This window comes from Oncorhynchus masou, chromosome 26 (assembly GCF_036934945.1).
Source record: "Oncorhynchus masou masou isolate Uvic2021 chromosome 26, UVic_Omas_1.1, whole genome shotgun sequence".
NCBI lineage: Eukaryota > Metazoa > Chordata > Actinopteri > Salmoniformes > Salmonidae > Oncorhynchus > Oncorhynchus masou.
In genome coordinates, this window is record NC_088237.1 from 10,644,003 (window position 1) to 10,664,767 (window position 20,765).

At 41.6% G+C, this 20,765-nt stretch overlaps 3 protein-coding genes across 3 annotated transcripts; 1 reads left to right on the top strand and 2 right to left on the bottom strand.

Annotated features, from left to right (window-relative positions):
* LOC135514775 (aldo-keto reductase family 1 member B1-like) lies at positions 1-8,034 on the top strand. Its single transcript, XM_064938367.1, has 10 exons — positions 1-178; positions 3,437-3,604; positions 3,836-3,952; positions 4,209-4,286; positions 4,529-4,651; positions 5,360-5,466; positions 5,744-5,825; positions 6,637-6,720; positions 6,820-6,902; positions 7,155-8,034. Exons 1-10 carry the CDS (start codon positions 113-115, stop codon positions 7,195-7,197), a joined length of 951 nt encoding a protein of 316 aa, XP_064794439.1. The 5' UTR covers positions 1-112; the 3' UTR covers positions 7,198-8,034.
* On the bottom strand, positions 8,034-12,924 carry LOC135514774 (aldo-keto reductase family 1 member B1-like). The gene is made up of 10 exons (XM_064938365.1): positions 12,722-12,924; positions 12,085-12,252; positions 11,628-11,744; positions 11,444-11,521; positions 11,199-11,321; positions 10,975-11,081; positions 10,620-10,701; positions 9,863-9,946; positions 8,729-8,811; positions 8,034-8,631 (listed from the first exon to the last, which is right to left on the bottom strand). The coding sequence occupies exons 1-10, from the start codon at positions 12,791-12,793 to the stop codon at positions 8,589-8,591; spliced, it is 957 nt and encodes a 318-aa protein (XP_064794437.1). The 5' UTR covers positions 12,794-12,924; the 3' UTR covers positions 8,034-8,588.
* Positions 12,925-17,938: 5,014 nt separating this feature from the next.
* On the bottom strand, positions 17,939-19,106 carry LOC135514778 (aldo-keto reductase family 1 member B15-like). The gene is made up of 4 exons (XM_064938371.1): positions 19,029-19,106; positions 18,784-18,906; positions 18,560-18,666; positions 17,939-18,286 (listed from the first exon to the last, which is right to left on the bottom strand). The coding sequence occupies exons 2-4, from the start codon at positions 18,901-18,903 to the stop codon at positions 18,199-18,201; spliced, it is 315 nt and encodes a 104-aa protein (XP_064794443.1). The 5' UTR covers positions 18,904-18,906; positions 19,029-19,106; the 3' UTR covers positions 17,939-18,198.
* Positions 19,107-20,765: the final 1,659 nt, after the last annotated feature.

Genomic DNA, 20,765 nt, shown 5'->3' on the forward strand with positions numbered 1-20,765 from the left:
ACCTGCTGTACCATTCGTAGTCTCTGCACTTAGCGCTGCACTTGAGGTTGGACTAGAACCGTCTGCAATTGCAACAAAGTATCTAAAGGGATATTTTGCAACAAAGAGGACGATGGCAACATCCGTGAAATTGAACACCGGTGCAGACATGCCCATTCTCGGTCTCGGGACGTGGAAGGTTTGTTCTAAATTTAGCAAGTAATCCCCTTTACTTGTATTTTGTCAAGAAAGCTAGCTATACTGCTAGCTAGCTAGCTAGGTCCAACTTTTTGAGTTATTTGGTCTTTGACCTAGTTAGCAACTTTGGAAATTACATAATGGTATGCATTTATCACATATGAATACGTAGCTTTCTCTCTTCCGTTATGGAACTATAATATATTGTCAATTAACGTTACTTTTCTCTATTTAGAAAGCTCTCGACGATAAAATAACCAGGAGCCAGCTGCAATTCCATAAAATGAGCCCTGAGATTTGTTCGATTTTAGATTTTTTTTATATAGCCTGCCCTACTGTATTGTCAAAATATTAGCTAGTCAAGATATGTGAACGTTTTTAGGAACCGGCAATCGACCCCATAGATATGTGAACTCTTACGTTTTTAAGAACAGGCATATATAATAAAGCTTTGCTTGGTCTTGTGATTTGTCGTTGAAAGGCTGCACCCATTTCCTCATAGCTGTATCATTAAAAGTCACAAATCCCCTTTGTGCAATATCTTGTGATCAAGTCTGTATACATTTGAATCCACAAGGGACATTTTGCAGGTTACTGCATTATTTATTTATATATATATATATAAAATGCAGTATTTATTATTGGACCATCCTCCATTCCCTCTTTGGAGGACAAAAATAACTTTTTTTACTGCTTTTTTTGTTACATGTACATGAAACTTTTTTTTACACAAGTAGTTGCATAACTATATTTTGCTATTTGACACATTACATCTGGATACATAGTACTTAAACACATCCGATAGAGATATTACACATACATATACCCACCCCTTGGCTTTTTCCACATTTTGTTACATTACAACCTTATTCTAAAATTGATAAATGTTTTTTCCCCTTAATATTCTACACACAATACCCCATAATGACAAAGCAAAAACAGTTTAGACATTTTTGCTCATTTATATTTTAAAAATTAAATATCACATTTACATAAGTATTCAGACCCTTTACTCCGTACTTTGTTGAACCACATTTGGCAGCAATTACAGCCTTGAGTCTTCTTGGGTATGACGCTATAAGCTTGGCACACTTGTATTTGGGGAGTTTCTCCGACTCTTCTCTGCAGATCCTCAAGCTCTGTCAGGTTGGATGGGGAGCGTCACTGCACAGCTATTTTCAGTTCTCTCCCGAGATGTTTGATTGGGTTTAAATCCGGGCTCTGGCTGGGCCACTCAAGAATATTCAGAGACTTGTTCCGAAGCCACTCCTGCGTTGTCTTTGCTGTGTGCTTCAGGTCGTTGTCCTGTTGGAAGGTGAACCTTTGCCCTAGTCTGGGGTCCTGAGCGCTCTGGAGAAGATTTTCATCAAGGATCTCTCTGTACTTTGCTCCGTTCATCTTTCCCTCAATCCTGACTAGTCTCTCAATCCCTGCCACTGAAAAACATTCCCACAGCATGATGCTGCCACCCCCATGCTTCACTGTAAGGATGGTGCCAGGTTCTCTCCAGATGTGACGCTTGGCATTCAGGTTTTCATTAGACCAGAGAATCTTGTTTCTCACCTTGTTTCCTTTTGGCATCTCCAAGCAGGTTGCCATGAGCCTTTTACTGAGGAGTGGCTTCCATCTGGCCACTACCATAAAGGCCTGATTGGTGGAGTGCTGCAGAGATAGTTGTTCTTCTGGAAGGTTCTCCTATCGCCACAGAGGAACTCAAGAGCTCGTCAGAGTGACCATCGGGTTCTTGGTCACCTCCGTGACCAAGGTCCTTCTCTCCCGATTGCTCAGTTTGGCTGGGCAGCGAGCTCTCGGAAGAGTCTTGGTGGATCCACACTTCTCCCATTTAAGAATGATGAAGGCCGCTGTGCTCTTGGTGACCTTCAATGCTGCAGAAATGTTTTGGTACCTTTCACCCAGATCTGTGCCTTGACAAAATCCTGTCTCAGAGCTCTATGGACCATACCTTCAACTTCATGGCTTGGTTTTTGCTCTGACATGCACTGTCAACAGTGTGCCCTTATATAGACAGATGTGTGCCTTTCCAAATCATGTCCAATCAATTAAATTTACCACAGGTGGACTCCAATCAAGTTGTAGAAACATCTCAATGATGGCCAATGGAAACAGGATACACCTGAGCTCAATTTTGAGTCTCATAGCAAATGGTCTGAATACTTATGTAAATAAGGTATTTCTGTTTTAGTTTTTTTTTATACATTTGCAAAAATGTCAAAAAACCTGTTTTGGCCTTGTCATTATGAGGTATTGTGTGTAGATGTTTTTATTTAATCAATTTTAGATTAAGGCTGTAACATAACAAAATGTGGAAAAAGTCAAGGGGTCTGAATACTTTCTGAATGCACTGTATATAGTATTTTCAGTCACAACATTTATAGATTATGGTATTTTGAACCCACCCCTCAGCTGCTCTCAGCCCATTCCACCTACTGTATCTCTGTAAACCACCCTCTTATGATTCGTCAGCCCGGAGGTAACATTGAGATCCTACTACTACAAAGGGAGGCTTACTGGATATCCTATCTAAAAACATTGACCCCTAGTGGTCTGAATATTGACTTTGATCTCAGGCCTTTCTTATAAACAATCATTTATTGTTTAACAAGTATTATATATTATATATTTTACAGCTTATTAGCATAAGCCTAATATGTTTCCCCTGTTGATGATGCTTATTATGCATTAAGGTTGAACCAAAAGATTATATGTATCAAATATAAAATGAAATGTGAAATTGAATTAAACAATAATGTATGTTGATGCAAATATTATGTACAATATTCAATTGTTTCTATATGATAACATATATAATATCCTAATTTAATATGCCATAAACTATTGTTATTTTTAAGTTTCACTAATTCATTCTGATAAACGTCATCATTATGACACACCCCTCACTATTGTCATTAGTTGCACTAATTGCACTGTTTGTCTCCATAACCTGGTTCAAGTACTCATGACATTGCCCTGAAGAAGGCACTTCACCCTGAATGGGGCATGGTCGTCAGTGCCAGGCACACCGGCTTGTGTCAAGAACTGCAATGCTGCTGGGTTTCTCAACAGTTTTCCGTGAATATCAAGATGAGCGAAGTAACGCCCCGCCGTATCCGTAACGCACCTTTAGCGTCCTAAGCATACCTTCAACTGCCGATTTGGCTACTGAAGATCTTGATAAGGTTGTAGTTGAATCATTTGAAAGAATGAATCATTGTGTTTCCTGCTCCCTCCTCTGTACCAGTCCCCTCCAGGTAAAGTAACTGATGCGGTGAAGGCGGCCATAGCTGCAGGCTATAGGCACATCGACGGGGCCTTCATCTACCAGAACGAGACGGAGGTGGGAGAGGGCATTCATATCATGGTCAAGGAGGGGGTGGTGAAGAGAGAGGAACTGTTCGTGGTCAGCAAGGTGAGATACAATGTCACTGTCTGCAGTACAGTTATCTGGCCTCAAATTTGTACCACTGACATTGCAGTGAGACGTTGAACCACTCTCTTTTAATATGCTATTTAAAATAACGAACTTGATATCAAGGCTATATGATTGAGATGATCAAATCTTGGCTAGTGAATTTGTGGTTTAGATTGAATTGAGGAAATTGGGTGGTAGTGACGCAAGTCAAGCTTGTTCTCTTTGCAGCTGTGGTGCACATTCCATGGGAAGTCCATGGTGAAAGAAGGCTGTAAGAAGACTCTCAGTGATCTGAAACTGGACTACCTGGATCTTTATCTGATACACTGGCCCATGGGCTTCCAGGTGAGACTAATATCATTTTAACACGATCTCACTTCTAGCTTTTTTTCCAGTAGCTCCATTGTTTCATGGCAGGGGTATTCAAATCAAATCCTGGAGGTATGGAGTACTGCTGTTTTCTGTTCTACCTGATAATGTCCAGGTCTAAATCAGTCCCCGATAAGAGCGGAAGAATGAAAATCAGCAGATTTGAATTCCCCAGGTTTATGGTGCTGTAAGAGGAGTGTCATGACTTATAATTACTATCGTTGTTGCGCAGCCTGGAGAGGACCTCTTCCCTACGGACAGCAATGGAAATAATATCGACGATGGCTCCAAATTCCTGGAGACATGGGAGGTGAGTCAGTGAGAGAGGACGTGTCCTCGAAGACACTATAGGACACTGTACAGTTCTCTTCAATTGAACATCACTTCAACTGGGTTATATTCATTAGACACCAAATGGACTGAAACAGGGACTACCTGGTCCAATAAGAAATGCTCAATTTTGTTTTCCGTTGTGTGCCCTAATGAATACAACCCTGAGTTTTATTGTAATCTTATCACACAATGGGGATGCCATGTTGTCCTGTATATTAGGCTATGGAGGAGCTGGTGGATGCTGGACTGGTCAAGGCTATCGGTGTCTCCAACTTTAACAAAGACCAGATTGAATCCATCCTGAACAAGCCAGGCCTCAAGTATAAACCTGCCAACAACCAGGTACTGACTTTCCTTCATTACTGAATGAGTGTTTACTGATGGCGATAGTCACTCAAAGCTCGCAAGCCTGGGATCAACACAGTACATTGTGAAGCACACAATGCTGATCCTATATTCTTATGTGATGTTAATTGTATCTTGTATCCCTCAACCTTCTTCTAAATGAGACTTTTCAGGACACTGTGATTACCCAACGCTTGTTTTAAACTCTCCCTCCAAGGACAGAGGCCTCATTGTCAATATCCCTGCCCCATTGTCTTATTCACAGTGACCGCTTGGTCAGATAAAGGCCTGTTTAGTGCCTTTTATAGTCAGCCTCTTTCCCTGAGGCAAGGCAGCGATGCTTTGGTGACCTTCTATTCCTGCTGTTTTCCAGGCACATCTATCCCAATAGCCATCCTGATTAACGGGTACATATCTATCTGGTTATTTGAGTGGACAGATCCCCTTGTGCTTTCTATTGTCACCACACTGAACAGCTTCCTGAATAAACAGCAAAACTTGATTGGGCTTATTTGACCGTAATACACAAAGGGTCTTAATTAAAATAAATGTTTTTTTATTTGTAATCCACCATATAATTTAATTCTGTATCTTTCTCAAGATAAAATGCCACCACTACTTCTCTTATAATACAGTACATCCCATGTGTTGTAATAAGAACTGTAGGTGAAGTTGAATAACCTCGTTAATTCTTTCTACTGCCAGGTTGAATGCCACCCCTATCTGAACCAGGGGAAGTTGATCAACTACTGTCACTCTAAGGGCATCTCTGTGACAGCCTACAGCCCCCTGGGTTCCCCAGACAGACCATGGTGAGGATGTATGCTTCAACTAATAATACCTGAGAGATATACACTCAGCATACAAAACATTAAGAACACCTGCCCTTCCCATGACAGACTGACCAGGTGAAAGCTATGATCCCTTATGGATGTCACTTGTTAAATCCAATATTTCAACTCAATATTAGGCAGGTGTTCCTAATGTTTAGTATAGTCCCTGTACATTCACCTTGTACATGAATTCTGAACATACACAGCCATTCACAGTTGTCCCTGTGAAAAGATTGTAACATTGTGTCAATAACAGGGCCAAACCAGAGGACCCTTCTCTGCTGGAGGATCCCAACATCAAGGCCATCGCTGAGAAGCACAAGAAGACCTCTGCCCAGGTACAATACTCTTTTTAAAATGTTTTATTTAACTAGGCAAGTCAGTTAAGAACAAATTCTAATTTACAATGATGGCCTAGAAACAGTGGGTCAGCAGCATGTTACCCACCCTGCATACCACTGTTGGCTTGCTTCTGAAGCTAAGCAGCGTTGGTCCTGGTCAGTCCCTTGATGAGAGACCAGATGCTGCTGGAAGTGGTGTTGGAGGGCCAGTAGGAGGCACTCTTTCCTCTGGTCTAAAAAATATTCCAATGCCCCAGGACACTGCCCTGTGTTGGGTGCTGTCTTTCAGATGGGACATTAAACGGGGTCCTGACTCCCTGAGGTCATTAAAGATCCCATGGCACTTATCGTAGGGGTGTTAACCCCGGTGTCCTGGCTGAATTCCCAATCTGGCCATCAAACCATCACTCACGGTCACCTAATAATCCCCAGTTTACAATTGGCTCATTCATCCCCCTCCTCTCCCCTGTAACTATTCCCCAGGTCGTTTCTGTAAATGAGAACATGTTCTCAGTCAACTTACCTGGTAAAATAACGGAGAAATAAAGAAGTAAAAACAAATTATTATTATTATATATATTTTTTTTAACTGCCTTGTTCAGGGGCAGAACAAAATATTTTGTACCTTTTATCAGCTCAGGGATTCGATCTAACAACCGTTCGGTTACTGTCCCAATGCTCTAACCACTAGCCCCTACTCTAATACCCTTTTTACACTATCGAGGCAACCCGAACCATACTGATATTTTCTTTAACCTGGGATCCCATTTAAATGTCCGCTTTCCTCTCTCCGTCATCCTCACTTCAGGTCCTGATCCGCTTCCATATCCAACGGAACACGATTGTGATTCCCAAGTCTATCACCCCCACACGTATCCAGGAGAATTTCAAGGTATTATCTCCCGTAAATTCTCCATTATTTGAAGAGGTGTGTCATCTGATTTAGTTCACGTTTGTGGCTGTGGGGTAATGGTCTTTTTGAACCATGCAGGTGTTTGACTTTGTGTTGAGCGACGAGGAAATGAAGACCATTCTGGGCTTCAACAGGAACTGGAGAGTCTGCCCAATGACAGGGTGAGGCCCTACGTGGTTTATTTTGACCAATGTACTGTATTTTACAGTATGCACTCTCTCTGCAGAGGCTCAAACTGTTTAAATAAGTATTATGAAGTCAAATTTCAGTCAAATCATCATTTTAATGTGATGATGACAGCTATGTGTGTTATGCTGTTACTTTTCTTTTCTTTCTTTGTTTATTTGATTTCTGAACATGTGAAAAACTGTACTGTCTCTCTGAATGGTGTTTTGTTTTTCTTTCTCACCCAGGAGCATGAAGCACAAGGACTACCCCTTCAATGCTGAATTTTAAGGAAACGGTGGATTCACAAAGTTCCATCACTGGGTGCTGTGACTCGCTTGAGATGTCTGCCCTCTTTCTGTTCTCATTTAGATTCATTCTTATTTCTCCCTTTAAGACAATGTGCAGAAATAGCCATCCTTGAGCTGGTTTCTTGCAAATACCAATACATACTGTGATTTAGTATCTGTGTGTTGCAGTATTGTATTTCTCACCAGATATACACTCTGACCTATATAATTACCTTCTTTCATAGCACAATGGTCATTATTTTTCAACAATCATGGAAACATAATTTGACATAGGATCGATATTAGTGAGGTATAAAAAAAGCTTTTGGTTTCTGGTTTGATACTGTAGCAAATCCAAGGCGCCAGGCTTCGTAACGCGCACAATATGTTGTTTGTGGCTTCTCACATGACCCAGTTTGTTTGTTTCTCTTTGGTCACTCGCAAGCTTTGTCATCAATTAGCATCTACATTTACAGGCCATATATAATCTTATGACTTTAAAGAATTGATGTTAACCATAGGAATGCATAGTTCAACCATAGGAGCTGGGTATGTCATACCTGGTCTTACTGAAGTAAGTTACAGAAATAGCACATGGACATTGTGTGTGTGATGTACAGTATTACATATCAACTGTTTCCTGTTTCCTTTTTGTTTCAGAGATTAAAAAAATGTAGACTATAAATAGTATCGACATAGCTTATCCTAATAGTACATTGACCTATGTTCATGAAGATATGTTGTTGAACACTCCTTCCCTCCAATGCCTAGTCATAGGAGCCGAGAATGAGTCATCCACACTCTTTGCCTTACAGGACAATAAAGCACTTCTACTCATTGACATAGTACTGTGTTCTTTATTATATCTGCAGATGAGGAAATATTCATAGATCAAGGTAGTCGGCAGTTTATATTTCAGGAATAGAATCTTGTTTCAAATATGTAGAAATACATAATATCTAAGGGCAGAACATCAGGGCATTCTGGAATGAGTCACATTTTACTGTGTATGTTGTCAATGTTAACATATTGTTTGAGATATATCTCTAAAGAGCTTTCTAAGGACTGATTTGAATATAATTTCATATTTGAACGAGACACAACATTTGTATCATGCTTTCAAAGGCACTTTTCAACAAGTTAACTAACAACTATGCAACATGTTTAAATGTTGAACAAGTAAAGGCACTATTTGCCACTTATTACACTGACACGTTCTGTTCGCCTCCTGAACTGTTCTGTCTCATGAACAATGTCAAAGTAGTGGTTGAATCTATATACAACTACTGTATGTCCCCAGTGTTTTTCACAGACAGGAAGACGGGCACTACAGTATAGGAATGTGGGTGTCAGTGTCCGTTCTGTCTTTAGCTCCAGTTCCACTCTGAGGTTTCAGTACTCTGCATGCAGAGGGAAGTCTTTGTGCTTGTTGCCCCTGCAGTGAGGAGGAGGAGGGTACGTCAGGGAAGAACAGGTAAAAGAGAAAGAGTTTGAAGTCAGCATCTAGACACTCTGGAACTCTGTGGACTCACCATTCCATAGCGAATCCTCTCCAGTTCCTGTTGAAACCAAGGATGACTTTCATATCTGCGGGACTTAACTTGAAGTCCAACACCTGTTTTCGAAGGTGACAAAATAACAATTTTGGAGTGTGAAGGAAACAGTGGCTCTGGGGTTATATCCCTGCCTTGAAGAGATTGTGGGTTCAAATCCCACAATTTCTCTTTGCATGCAACTCAATGTGAAATATACAAAAAGAAAAGGTAACTGGGTCAGTGGCTCCCAGGTTAAATCCCTGCCTTGCATGTAGGTTCAAAACTACTCTTGCCTGTTTGTGTACTTTCAATATCATATACACTGAGTGTACAAAACATTAGGAACACCTGCTCTTTCCATGACAGACTGACCAGGATATCACTTTGTCTTGCCCATATTTAAGTAGTCAACATGGGCCAGCATCCTTGTGGAACGCTTTCGAACACCTTGTAGAGTCCATGCCTGCCGAATTGAGGCTGTTCCGAGGGGGGGTGCAACTCAAATTAGGGAGGTGTTCCTAATGTTTTGTACACTGTATACAAAGAGAAGGGTAAAAAGTGTGAAGGGGTCTGTGGCTCTGGTGTAAGGATCTTTCCCCCCCTCCCAAAGCACAAGGTTGTAAGTTTGAACTCTTGTGCTGGCTCTTGAGCATGTTTGGCTACTGAGGACTCTGCTGGTCAGTGAGTCATGGCCACTTCAGGGAGTGGCTGAATCACATTTGATGCCCGGAGGGCACTGGCATTGGCTGGAAGAGCGTGACAAGCGGACGGGCGAAACCACTCCTGGAAAAGGTGGGAACTTTGTTTAAATATAGGCACGTCTTCATTTAAAACTAAGTGCCCACTTTTTCCAGGAGGGGACACCAGGTATTTACCACCATGAGTTCTGACAGCCTTCCAACTATCCCAGAGTGAACGCAACTACATACAGGTGCTGATGGGATTTAACCTCTGAGCAACCAACTCCTTCAGGATTCTGTGTAAGCACGCCCTTAGAATGCACTTAGTGGCTTCCACATCTCTACCTAGGCAGTTATGTTTGAATGGAAAAGACACTGCCAAAGTTCAATGAAGTAAAATATTTATTTTATTGAATCGCTTCCAGTCACAATTGTAATTGTCAAAAAATACCTGGAAATTTTCCTTGATCCGGGAGGGCGTAGCTGACTTGGGAATGACGATCACATTCCTCTGGATTTGAAAGCGGATAAGGACCTGTGGAGAGGACAACAACAGGGATTGGTCACTGGACTTACCCTAGACCAAGACTCCTTACCCCCAGCCAAAGAATGTAATGTTACCATGCTAGTGTTGGACCCACACCCCGACGACGTGGTTTCAAAACAATGATTCTTACGTTAAAAGAGACGTGTCTTGAAAAATAGCAGCCAAAACTGTGACAATTGATTGTCTCCATTCTCACCCCTAGCCATTTTCTTTAAAAGCTACATAAGGGACCAATATCCAATTTCATACATAGGCTAATCATTGTTTAGAAATCTATTAGCATATATAATTGTACTGTAAGGTTATTTGAAGAGTGGTATATAAGCCAGGTTAACCTCAACTTGAATGGACTCTTGTTGAAAACTCAGAACTTCACAGGAGTAAGCATGGTTGAGAACACTTGTTTGTTCTGCTCTTTTGTATTCCCTATATCTAGGACCATGTGTTTGGTGCAGTCATGTGACGTGCCTGGATTTGAAACTTTTCATCAAAAGTGGCCTCTTTTCTTATTACGTCAGATGGTCCAGCACCATCCTCAGACGATTTCTTTCATTTTTGGTGTAATTCAAGATTTCTGGATAAGGCTTAAAATACAGGATCAAATCTTGCTACAGTATGTCACTAAAGGCAGAATTAGGGGAAAGTGTTGACTCTCTCATACCTGTGCTGTGGTCTTATTGTGCTTAACAGCGATGGCCTTTATCTTTGGGTCCTCCAGCAGGGACGGCTCACCAGGTTTCGCCCTGTTGAAAATGTTATTTATTTTATGTTGACGTGAAGTCAAACACACGTGATTGTTTGTGGTGGGTGGGGCCTGAAAAAAAATCTAGGGAAAGAGTAGGGTCCGACACTGAACGCACTCATTGAAACGTTGTCTATAACAAATTAAACACAATGCATGTTTTGGATCATTTCAGAATACAGGTTGAGTGTATTTTAATTCTAGAACCTTCTATTTGACCCAAAGTGACTGTATACACATCAGGAATATCTTAGAAAAGTGTGATCTGTCTCACCATGGTCTGTCTGGGGAGCCCAGGGGGCTGTAGGCTGTCACTGAGATGCCTTTAGAGTGACAGTAGTTGATCAGCTTCTCCTGAGTCAGATAGGGGTGGCATTCAATCTGAAGGGACAAATACAAAGATGAGCCGTTGGTAATACAGAGAGATGGGGCCATAATGCCTTGATACAAACTGTACGGACTTGTTTTGTCTGTCTTGATCACCACACACTACAGTACCTGGTTGTTGGCAGGTTTATACTTGAGGCCTGGCTTGTTCAGGATGGATTCAATCTGGTCTTTGTTAAAGTTGGAGACACCGATAGCCTTGACCAGTCCAGCATCCACCAGCTCCTCCATAGCCTATACAATAGGTCAAGATCTAGCTCAGTAACCTGTCAAATATCTTACGGTATAATGTTGTTCGCTGGTGTCCGGGGGATGTTTTGTTTTGAAATACAGTATATCATTTTTGTCTTCCTTACCTCCCAAGTGTCCAGGAAGTTGCTGTCACCTGCGATTACTTGTCCGTCTTCACCAAAAGGAAATAGATTCTCTCCAGGCTGCATTGACAAACAGATCAGTCACAGGGACAATGGTCCTCTCGCTCTTAACCAGGGACAGTTTGAAAGCTGATAGAAATTTTATTGACACAGACACACACAGTACCTGAAAGCACATTGGGGAGTGCATAAGGTAGAGGTCCAGGTAGTCTAGTCTGAGGTCACTCAGAGTCTTCTGACAGGCTCCCTTCACCATAGACTTCTGATGGAAGGTACACCACAGCTATTTGGGAGAAACAGTTATATTAGACTACTGCAAGTGCATGTTGAAATACAATTTAAATGACAATATTATCCTTTGGACACATTGAAGTGTCAGGGTGACGTGTGGCAGTTGAGTAAGAGTACACCCAGAAGAAATGATAGTACTAGCATGACATTGGTGACTATATAGAGCATGCGCATGCATATGACATGCCTTCAGCCCGTATGGAGCTCTTTGTCTGCCTGGCGTCTAGTGGGAAATCATATGACCAAATCTACAAACATGACTAATGAGTCTTGTGATTCATGACACGTTTTCCACTTTCTGACACAGTGACCAAGTCGATAATCGTCCTCACCTTACTGACGATGAAAAGCTCCTCTCTCTTCACCACCCCCTGGCCAATCATGGTGTGAATGCCATCCCCCACCTCATCCTCATTCTGGTAACAGTAGGCTCCGTCTATCTGTCTGTAGCCTGCAGAGATGGCCGCTTTCACTGCCTCTGCTACCTTGCCCGCATCGGCCTGCACAGGGATTCAGAGGAATTACAGATTAGGGGTATTAGATATTGTGTTCTATTGTGGTTACCTCACACTTGATTTGAGCCTCTGTCGTGAAAGGTTACAGAATACTGTAGAAATACTAATCATGATAGATGTATGATTACACTGTATAATATAATCATCATCATCAACATCACAGAGTTAGGCCATCATTTAGTAACCTATGTTGGTAAATTCAAGTGTAGGCACAAGTGTGACATTAAAACATTAGTGCAAAAAATATGCTGCTAATCTTGGTCATCATCATAGTTCATTAAAACTCTCAGGATATATGGCATGACTGCCATTTATTTGAACATAAACATACCAGTAGCTGCCAAAAGAAAGAAACAGTTAACTGCCTTCTGTTGATTCCATGAGTTTAGTTCAACAATGATCAATGCCATCCATGCAAGAGGACTAGAAGAAACATAATTACACTTCATATTACCCTCCATGTCCCCAAGCCTACGATGGGCATGCTGGCCCCGGTGTTGAGAGTTACAGTTGGTGTGGGTGTCATCTTTAAAAGATCTGCTGTAGTATCAATCCTAGGATCCTGGGTTGTGAGAGGAGAGGATCCCTGTATTCAGAGTGGAAGGAATAAGGAATCAGAATTCTCAGTGCAGCACACAAAGAGCTGAAACACAGATGTGAGGAGGGTTTATGTAGAGGGAGAGCGACTGTTTGTTTGGTTACGCCTGCAACCCTACAGCTAAAGCAGCGAATGGGGACAGAAAATGGGCAGTGAAGGAGGAGCTGAATGAATCAGCATGTGTACTGGGTGTACGTGCGAAAGAGTGTTTGCTTGTCACAATGACAAGGGAAACTTTTGTTTAAATCATTTCCGGATGTGATGCAGGAGGCAATTCATGCTAATGTCGATAGAGTTGAAGAACATATGATATAACAAGGTCAAGTATACAGCTTTTTGTTGGTGTTGATCAGTATTTGTAGGTTGCCTAGAGCCAAATCATCTTCCTTATACAAGGTAGCAAATAGGCAAGTTTTTAAATACAATATTGGAGTGATTTTTGACCTTGCAATCGATGATTGTGATAAAAAGGACAAGACATGGGGATTTCAGCAGTACTCATGGTACAAAGCTGACTGTTGAAATCAGCATGCTGTGCATACAGTTTTGTATGCAGGTGTGACTAGCATAAAATGTATGAAGGAGACCTAGCATAAAAACACAATAGATTAAACGCAACAGACCCAGAACCACAAACTCCATCTTTTGCTTCAGATCTGCAACACAAGCCCCAAAAGCATAGCTAGGTTACTAAATGTGAACCTACAAGCTATCTAAGTTAGGCATACTGTTAGCAGTGTGGTTAAGGTTAGGTTTAAAGTCCAATTTTAAGAAGAGAAATTGTAGAAACGGGCAGGGTGTAAGACTTTGACAACTGCTGACGGGCCTGAAGAGCCTGTCTAGATGTCTCTGGAGCCACAAACTATCTAGCTCGCGTCTGCAGTCCACACGTGGTTTCATGTACGTTTATCTAAACTTGAGAAAAGTGGAAATGTACAAACAAAGGATGAAAAGCTGAGGGCGGGGGATAAGTATTAGCGTTACTTTAAATGATTAGGTATGTACAATCCTGTTACTCTGGTTGTGTAAAATGCTTTTTGTCACCTAACTCTGTATCTAAATCAACCACAGCTGTGCACATCTCGTGTTCTTGACCTCACCCCCTGTAAGTCTGAAACGTGCATGTTCGGAATGAGGTCTCTCTGGTGCATGTTCAGAATGAGGTCTCTCTGGTGCATGTTCAGAATGAGGTCTCTCTGGTGCATGTTCGGAATGAGGTCACTCTGTTCAGAACAAGGTCTCTTCTTATCCTCTACTCTAAGGACAAAGTAGTGCGAGAACACAGGAGACTATGGGTTGGTTTGACACAGTGAGACAGTTGTGGTGGATTAAGAAAATGTAACAAGGTTGGGCTATATAAGGCAAGTCCCAACTCAGAATCATTAGGCTTTCACTCTATTTACGTCTGTGTGTGTATTGTGATCAGCCCCCTTATCAATACATTTTTAATAAACTTCATATCCTGATTGACCTTGTCTCTCCTCCTTATTGGTAATTTAAAATATCCACCACACACCTTTATTTGCCAAGGTAGAGTACATGATCAGTGAATATATTCAATGTACTCACTACATTGTGGGGATCTCATTGTTTGGTAATAACTACATGTATATACGACTTGCATCCTTGGCTCAAAATTATTATATTCTACTCAATCCATAAGCTTCATTAATGTCATTCAGACTGTTTTGAGGTTGATACAATCAGCTATGAGAGCTGAGGTTCATAGCTAGGCTCTGAACTAATATTTATACCAAACGTTTTAGGGTCCATTCACAGATCGGCTACATAGCTAGCTACACATCCATAGGCATACAGACAATTTTTATCCTCCGCGTAATAAGCAAGAAAAATAGCTAGCTAACTATGTAACTTCAGCTACATTGCACGGAAAATATCAGCAAGGCAAACTTACAAAATTTTACATTAAATTTGCAGGAAATGCTTTGGCTAGCTAGATTCTTTACATCTACCGTTTCACATGATGACAGTCTGGTTTGCTGGTTATTTCAGGAGTCCCTAAAACATGAACTTCTACGGGATCGGTGTCCCACCCGCGGGACGGTTGAGCTAACATATGCTAATCACATTAGCCTGAGGTTGTAAGAAACAAAAAAGAAATCCCAGGACATAGACATATCTGATATGGGCAGGAAGCTTAAATTCTTGTTCATCTAACTGCACTGTCCAATTTACAGTAGCAATTACAGTGAAATACTACCATGCTACTGTTTGAGGAGAGTGCACAATTATGAACTTAAATTAATAAACCAATTAGGCACATTTGGGCAGTCGATACAATATTGAACAGATATGCAATGGTTCATTGAATCAGTCTAAAACTTTGCTTCAGGTCCTGATCTACAGGCAGTTAGATAGGGTACGTCATTTTAGATGGAAATTGAAAAAAGGGTCTGATCCTTAAGAGATTTTTAAACAAACTGAATTACAATGTCATACTCATGTCACAATGCCCATAAAGCTAACCTGCTAGATGGCTTATAATCTTAGCTAGTCAGCTAGCTTGCTAAATAGCAATTTTCATAACTTAGCTTTGACAAAATAAATATGCATAATCGTTTGTCTCTACATTAACTAACAAACTAACATATTCCTCACAACTGTCAATTTTTTTGTGCATGATTCGTTATTTAAGTGATAATGCCCGAGAAGCCGGTGGATATGGAGGATATATTGGCACAGGTGTTGTTAGACCCCAACTGTTGTCACCCAGGCGAAGGATATTACAGTCGTGGCCAAAAGTTTTGAGAATGACACAAATATTAATTTTCACAAAGTCTGCTGCCTCAGTTTGTATGATGGCAATTTACATATACTCCAGAATGTTATGAAGAGTGATCAGATGAATTGCAATTCATTGCAAAGTCCCTCTTTGCCATGCAAATGAAGTGAATCCCCCAAAAACATTCCTACTGCATTTCAGCCCTGCCACAAAAGGACTAGCTGACATGTCAATGATTATCTCGTTAACACCGGTGTGAGTGTTGACAAGGACAGGGCTGGAGATCAAATAACAGACTGGAAGCTTCAAAAGGAGGGTGGTGCTTGGAATCATTGTTCTTCCTCTGTCAACCATGGTTACCTGCAAGGAAACACGTGCCGTCATCATTGCTTTGCACAAAAAGGGCTTCACAGGCAAGGATATTGCTGCCAGTAAGATTGCACCTAAATCAACCATTTATCGGATCATCAAGAACTTCAAGGAGAGCGGTTCAATTGTTGTGAAGAAGGCTTCAGGGGGCCCAAGAAAGTCCAGCAAGCGCCAGGACCATCTCCTAAAGTTGATTCAGCTGCAGGATTGGGGCACCACCAGTACAGAGCTTGCTCAGGAATGTCAGCAGGCAGGTGTGAGTGCATCTGCATGCACAGTGAGGCAAAGACTTTTGGAGGATGGCCTGGTGTCAAGAAGGGCAGCAAAGAAGCCACTTCTCTCCAGGAAAAACATCAGGTACAGACTGATATTCTTCCATAGGTACAGGGATTGGACTGATGAGGACTGAGGTAAAGTCATTTTCTCTGATGAATCCCCTCTCTGATTGTTTGGGGCATCTGGAAAAAGCTTGTCCGGAGAAGACAAGGTGAGCGCTACCATCAGTCCTGTGTCAGGCCAACAGTAAAGCATCCTGAGACCGTTCATGTGTGGGGTTGCTTCTCAGCCAAGGGAGTGGGCTCACTCACAATTTTGCCTAAGAACATAGGCATGAATAAAGAATGGTACCAACACATCCTCCGAGAGCAACTTCTCCCAACCATCCAGGAACAGTTTGGTGACGAACAAAGACTTTTCCAGCATGATGGAGCACCTTGCCATAAGGCAAAAGTGATAACTAAGTGGCTCTGGGAACAAAAATTTGATATTTTTGGTCCATGGCCAGGACACTCCCCAGACCTTAATCCCATTGAGAACTTGTGGTCGATCCTCAAGACACGGGTGGACAAACAAAAACCCACAAATTCTGACAAACTCCAAGCATTGATTATGCAAGAATGGGCTGCCATCAGTCAGGATGTGGCCCAGAAGTTAATTGACAGGATGCCAGAGCAGATTGCAGAGGTCTTGAAAAAGAAGGGTCAACACTGCAAATATTGACTCTTGCCTTATGGCAAGGTGCTCCATCATGCTGGAATGGTCTCAACTTCACGTAATTGTCAATAAAAGCCATTGACACTTATGAAATGCTTGTAATTATACTTCAGTATTCCATAGTAACATCTGACAAAAATATCTAAAGACACAGAAGAATCAAACTTTGCAGAAATGTAGATTTGTGTCATTCTCAAACCTTTTGACCACGACTGTAGATTGTATGGAAGGGAGTTTAGTCCAACGTTAGCTATTCCTGTAAAACCACCATGGCTACTCCCGTCTCCAGTAGTTGATCAAGAAGTATTGGAGAGACTACAGAAATATATGAAGCGTGTTGATCCATCTGATTTGTTTAAGAGACGTCTGGATACTGTGTGTCCGGATTTTGTGGCCATTTACACAGATGGTTCAAAAGAGCCAAGGACAGGACGTACTGGGTCAGCATTTGACGTGCAGGAATGTGGGGTGGAAGTCAGGAAACATATTACAGATCATCCGTCTGTACATCTGGCGGAGCAGATGGCCATACTGTTGGCCTTGCAGTGGGTCCAGGAGTAGTTATTTGTTCTGATTAATGTGCAGTGTTGAGTCTCCAGTCCTTTAGCTCACGTAGCAGACAATACCTGCTTTATGAGCTGCTACAATCCCATGGCAGGATTAGACAAATGTGTATACAGATAAGATTTACGTGGCAGTTGATGTACTGGCCAAACAAACACTTAGTAGTGGGCATGTTTGATGTTGTAGTTTCAATGAGCATTCTAATCCCTAGCTGTTTTCTTGAAATGCTAGACAAGGGACCAATATCCAATTTCATACATAGGCTAATCATTGTTTATAAATCTATCACCATATATAATTGTACTGTAAGGTTCTTTGAAGAATTGTATATAAGCCAGGTTAACCTCAACTTGAAAGGACTCTTGTTGAAAACTCAGAACTTCACAGGAGTAAGCATGGTTGAGAACACTTGTTTGTTCTGCTCTTTTGTATTCCCTATATCTAGGACCATGTGTTTGGTGCAGTCATGTGACGTGCCTGGATTTGAAACTTTTCATCAAAAGTGGCCTCTTTTCTTATTACGTCAGATGGTCCAGCACCATCCTCAGACGATTTCTTTCATTTTTGGTGTAATTCAAGATTTCTGGATAAGGCTTAAAATACAGGATCAAATCTTGCTACAGTATGTCACTAAAGGCAGAATTAGGGGAAAGTGTTGACTCTCTCATACCTGTGCTGTGGTCTTATTGTGCTTAACAGCGATGGCCTTTATCTTTGGGTCCTCCAGCAGGGACGGCTCACCAGGTTTCGCCCTGTTGAAAATGTAATTTATTTTATGTTGACGTGAAGTCAAACACACGTGATTGTTTGTGGTGGGTGGGGCCTGAAAAGAAATCTAGGGAAAGAGTAGGGTCCGACACTGAACGCACTCATTGAAACGTTGTCTATAACAAATTAAACACAATGCATGTTTTGGATCATTTCAGAATACAGGTTGAGTGTATTTTAATTCTAGAACCTTCTATTTGACCCAAAGTGACTGTATACACATCAGGAATATCTTAGAAAAGTGTGATCTGTCTCACCATGGTCTGTCTGGGGAGCCCAGGGGGCTGTAGGCTGTCACTGAGATGCCTTTAGAGTGACAGTAGTTGATCAGCTTCTCCTGAGTCAGATAGGGGTGGCATTCAATCTGAAGGGACAAATACAAAGATGAGCCGTTGGTAATACAGAGAGATGGGGCCATAATGCCTTGATACAAACTGTACGGACTTGTTTTGTCTGTCTTGATCACCACACACTACAGTACCTGGTTGTTGGAAGGTTTATACTTGAGGCCTGGCTTGTTCAGGATGGATTCAATCTGGTCTTTGTTAAAGTTGGAGACACCGATAGCCTTGACCAGTCCAGCATCCACCAGCTCCTCCATAGCCTATACAATAGGTCAGGATCTAGCTCAGTAACCTGTCAAATATCTTACGGTATAATTTTTTTCGCTGGTGTCCGGGGGATGTTTTGTTTTGAAATACAGTATACCATTTTTGTCTTCCTTACCTCCCAAGTGTCCAGGAAGTTGCTGTCACCTGCGATTACTTGTCCGTCCTCACCAAAAGGAAATAGATTGTCGCCAGGCTGCATTGACAAACAGATAAACCAATTAGGCACATTTGGGCAGTCGATACAACATTGAACAGTTATGCAATGGTTCATTGGATCAGTCTAAAACTTTGCACATACACTGCTGGCCAAAACCGAAATTGCGCCTGGGCTGGAATAATACATTATGGCCGTTCTCTTGCATTTCAAAGATGATGGTACAAAAAAATACAAAAATACATGTTTTTTTCATTGTATTATCTTTTACCAGATCTAATGTGTTATATTCTCCTACATTAATTTCACATTTCAACAAACTTCAAAGTGTTTCCTTTCAAATGGTATCAAGAATATGCATATCCTTGCTTCAGGTCCTGATCTACAGGCAGTTAGATAGGGTACGTCACTTTAGATGAAAATTGAAAAAAGGGTCTGATCCTTAAGAGATTTTTAAACAACCAGAATTACAATGTCATACTCATGTCACAACGCCCATAAAGCTAACCTGCTAGATGGCTTATAATGTTAGCTAGTCAGCTAGCTTGCTAAATAGCCATTTTCGTAACTTAGCTTTGACAAAAAAAATGCATAATCGTTTGTCTCTACATTAACTAACAAACTAACATATTCCTCAAAACTGTCAATTTTTTTGTACATGATTTGTTATTTAAGTGATAATGCCCGAGAAGCCGGTGTTGGAAGATATATTGGCACGGGTGTTGTTAGACCCCAACTGTTGTCACCCAGGCGAAGGATATTACAGTCGTGGCCAAAAGTTTTGAGAATGACACAAATATTAATTTTCACAAAGTCTGCTGCCTCAGTTTGTATGATGACAATTTGCATATACTCCAGAATGTTATGAAGAGTGATTAGATGAATTGCAATTAATTGCAAAGTCCCACTTTGCCATGCAAATGGAGTGAATCCCCCAAAAACATTTCCACTGCATTTCAGCCCTGCCACAAAGGAACCAGCTGACATGTCAGTGATTATCTCGTTAACACAGGTGTGAGTGTTGATGAGAACAAAGCTGGAGATCACTCTGTCATGCTGATTGAGTTCAAATAACAGACTGGAAGCTTCAAAAGGAGGGTGGTGCTTGGAATCATTGTTCTTCCTCTGTCAACCATGATTACCTGCAAGGAAACACTGCCGTCATCATTGCTTTGCACAAAAAGGGCTTCACAAACAAGGATATTGCTGCCAGTAAGATTGCACCTAAATCAACCATTTATCGGATCATCAAGAACTTCAAGGAGAGCGTTTGAATTGCTGTGAAGAAGGCTTCAGGGCGCCCAAGAAAGTCCAGCAAGCGCCAGGACCATCTCCTAAAGTTGATTCAGCTGCGGGATTGGGGCACCACCAGTACAGAGCTTGCTCAGGAATGTCAGCAGGCAGGTGTGAGTGCATCTGCATGCACAGTGAGGCAAAGACTTTTGGAGGATGGCCTGGTGTCAAGAGGGGCAGCAAAGAAGCCACTTCTCTCCAGGAAAAACATCAGGTACAGACTGATATTCTTCCATAGGTACAGGGATTGGACTGATGAGGACTGAGGTAAAGTCATTTTCTCTGATGAATCCCCTCTCTGATTGTTTGGGGCATCTGGAAAAAGCTTGTCCGGAGAAGACAAGGTGAGCGCTACCATCAGTCCTGTGTCAGGCCAACAGTAAAGCATCCTGAGACCGTTCATGT

What these genes read in the sequence shown, in the direction of transcription:
- LOC135514775 (XM_064938367.1), top strand. Translation starts at nt 113, where the DNA reads ATGGCAACATCCGTGAAATTGAACACCGGTGCAGACATGCCCATTCTC. An exon ending in ACAAGAAGACCTCTGCCCAG is followed by an intron (nt 5,826 to 6,636) that starts GTACAATACTCT and finishes TCCTCACTTCAG; the next exon opens with GTCCTGATCCGCTTCCATAT. An exon ending in GTATCCAGGAGAATTTCAAG is followed by an intron (nt 6,721 to 6,819) that starts GTATTATCTCCC and finishes TGAACCATGCAG; the next exon opens with GTGTTTGACTTTGTGTTGAG.
- LOC135514774 (XM_064938365.1), bottom strand. Translation starts at nt 12,793, where the DNA reads ATGACACCCACACCAACTGTAACTCTCAACACCGGGGCCAGCATGCCC. An exon ending in TAGGCTTGGGGACATGGAGG is followed by an intron (nt 12,253 to 12,721) that starts GTAATATGAAGT and finishes ATCCCTGTGCAG; the next exon opens with GCCGATGCGGGCAAGGTAGC. An exon ending in ACAATAAGACCACAGCACAG is followed by an intron (nt 9,947 to 10,619) that starts GTATGAGAGAGT and finishes TCCTCTCCACAG; the next exon opens with GTCCTTATCCGCTTTCAAAT.
- LOC135514778 (XM_064938371.1), bottom strand. Translation starts at nt 18,903, where the DNA reads ATGGAGGAGCTGGTGGATGCTGGACTGGTCAAGGCTATCGGTGTCTCC. An exon ending in ATAAACCTTCCAACAACCAG is followed by an intron (nt 18,667 to 18,783) that starts GTACTGTAGTGT and finishes TTGTCCCTTCAG; the next exon opens with ATTGAATGCCACCCCTATCT. An exon ending in GGCTCCCCAGACAGACCATG is followed by an intron (nt 18,287 to 18,559) that starts GTGAGACAGATC and finishes CATTTTCAACAG; the next exon opens with GGCGAAACCTGGTGAGCCGT.